This window comes from Capsicum annuum, chromosome 5 (assembly GCF_002878395.1).
Source record: "Capsicum annuum cultivar UCD-10X-F1 chromosome 5, UCD10Xv1.1, whole genome shotgun sequence".
NCBI classification, from domain to species: domain Eukaryota; kingdom Viridiplantae; phylum Streptophyta; class Magnoliopsida; order Solanales; family Solanaceae; genus Capsicum; species Capsicum annuum.
Genome location: NC_061115.1, coordinates 187,420,148 through 187,421,757, shown reverse-complemented (window position 1 = coordinate 187,421,757; position 1,610 = coordinate 187,420,148). Strand labels below are relative to the sequence as shown.

The window sequence follows — 1,610 nt, the reverse complement described above, 5'->3', positions numbered from 1 at the left end:
TAACATATACCCTTAGAATGTTGTCGGTGCATTGAACAAACCGAATGGCATCCGTTTGAATGCGAATATGACATAGGGACAAGTGAATATTATCTTTTTTCGATCTTCTAGGGAAATATTTATTTGATGGGACCCCAAATAACTATATAGAAATCAATACCACACCCGGTCAGCCAACCTATCTAGCATTTTATCCATAAAGGGTATGGAGAAATGGTCCTTTGCGGTCTAAGAATTCAACTTATAGTAATCCATGCACCTCTCCACCCCGTGCCCAGTCAGATGGGAACAAGGTCCCTTTTTTTATTTATAACTACTGCAATGCCACCTTTCTTTGGAACATATTACATCAAGCTCACCCATTTGCTATTAGAGATTCAATAGATGACTCCCGCATCAAGCAATTTTATAAAATTTTAATTCACCACCTCTTGCATGAGTTGATTTAATATCCTTTGATGCTCCACACTTGGTACATGATCTTGTTTTAGTTTGATGTTGTAGGAACAAATGTCGAGGGATATGCTAATGATACCACAATTGTCCCTCTGATGGAACGAATAAATTGTTTCACTACCAACTTTAAAGCCACTTGGTAGGGTTCAATATCACTTGCAATGATGATAAGCAAAGTGTCTCCTTCCCCAAGAATACATATTGGAGGTGAGGTGGCAATGGTTTTAATTTAATTTGTGGTAGCTCAAGGATGGATGGCTTTACAAGTGGATTCTCAAGGTTTTTAAGATCGAGGTCCAACTTTATCGGGTTATTGGTACAAGTTCCAAGCCCCACTAAAGATGTAACCACTTCTTCAAATGCTTTAAATTTATCTCTTTCATAATTCCACAAGACTCCTACTAATGGTTCATCCACCAAACTGACATCAACATAATTTTTTACCTCACCATTAATGGAATCGATCACCAAAATTACTTTTAAGTCCATTAGTTGTTTCGTGGACTTACTTACATTAAAATAAACCTCTTTATCATTTAGGAAAAACTTTATCCCACCATACTCTACATCTACCAATGCTCTCTCGGTAGCTAAAAATGTCCTTCTAAGAATAGTAGGAATTTCATGGTCCAAAGCATAATCAAGAATCACAAAGTCGGTCAGGAAGATGAACCGGTCGACTTTAACTAGCACATCATGAAGTATTCCCATGGGTTTCTTGATGGTTTGATCAGCCATTACCAATCTCATCGTGGTAGGTTGTAGTTTCCCCAATCCTAGCTTGTGAAATATAGCATATTGCATTAAATTTATGCTCGCCCCGAGGTCATACAAGGCTTTTGCAAAATTGAACATTCTAATGGTGCACGGGATTGTGAAAGCATCAGGGTCTTTATTCTTCTTCTCCATGGTGCTCAAAATAATTGCACTACAATGATGAGTTGTTTTTATTGTCTCATCCTCCACAAGCCACTTTTTGGAGACTAATTCTTTCATAAGTTTTGGATACCTTGATATTTATTGCAAGGCTTCTATCAAAGGAATGTTGATGGAAAGGTTGCTAAATTTATCAAGGAACTTTTTAAACTTTATATTTTCCCATTTTTGAACAGTTGAGGAGGGGGTGGAATTATGATTGGCAGCATGGAGACAAT

At 37.3% G+C, this 1,610-nt stretch overlaps 1 protein-coding gene across 1 annotated transcript; it reads right to left on the bottom strand.

Moving 5' to 3' along the window:
• Positions 1–582: 582 nt before the first annotated feature.
• On the bottom strand, positions 583–1,365 carry LOC107852941. The gene has a single exon (XM_016697975.1). It carries the CDS (start codon positions 1,363–1,365, stop codon positions 583–585), a length of 783 nt encoding a protein of 260 aa, XP_016553461.1.
• Between the last annotated feature and the right edge of the window lie 245 nt (positions 1,366–1,610).

What these genes read in the sequence shown, in the direction of transcription:
- LOC107852941 (XM_016697975.1), bottom strand. Translation starts at nt 1,365, where the DNA reads ATGGAGAAGAAGAATAAAGACCCTGATGCTTTCACAATCCCGTGCACC.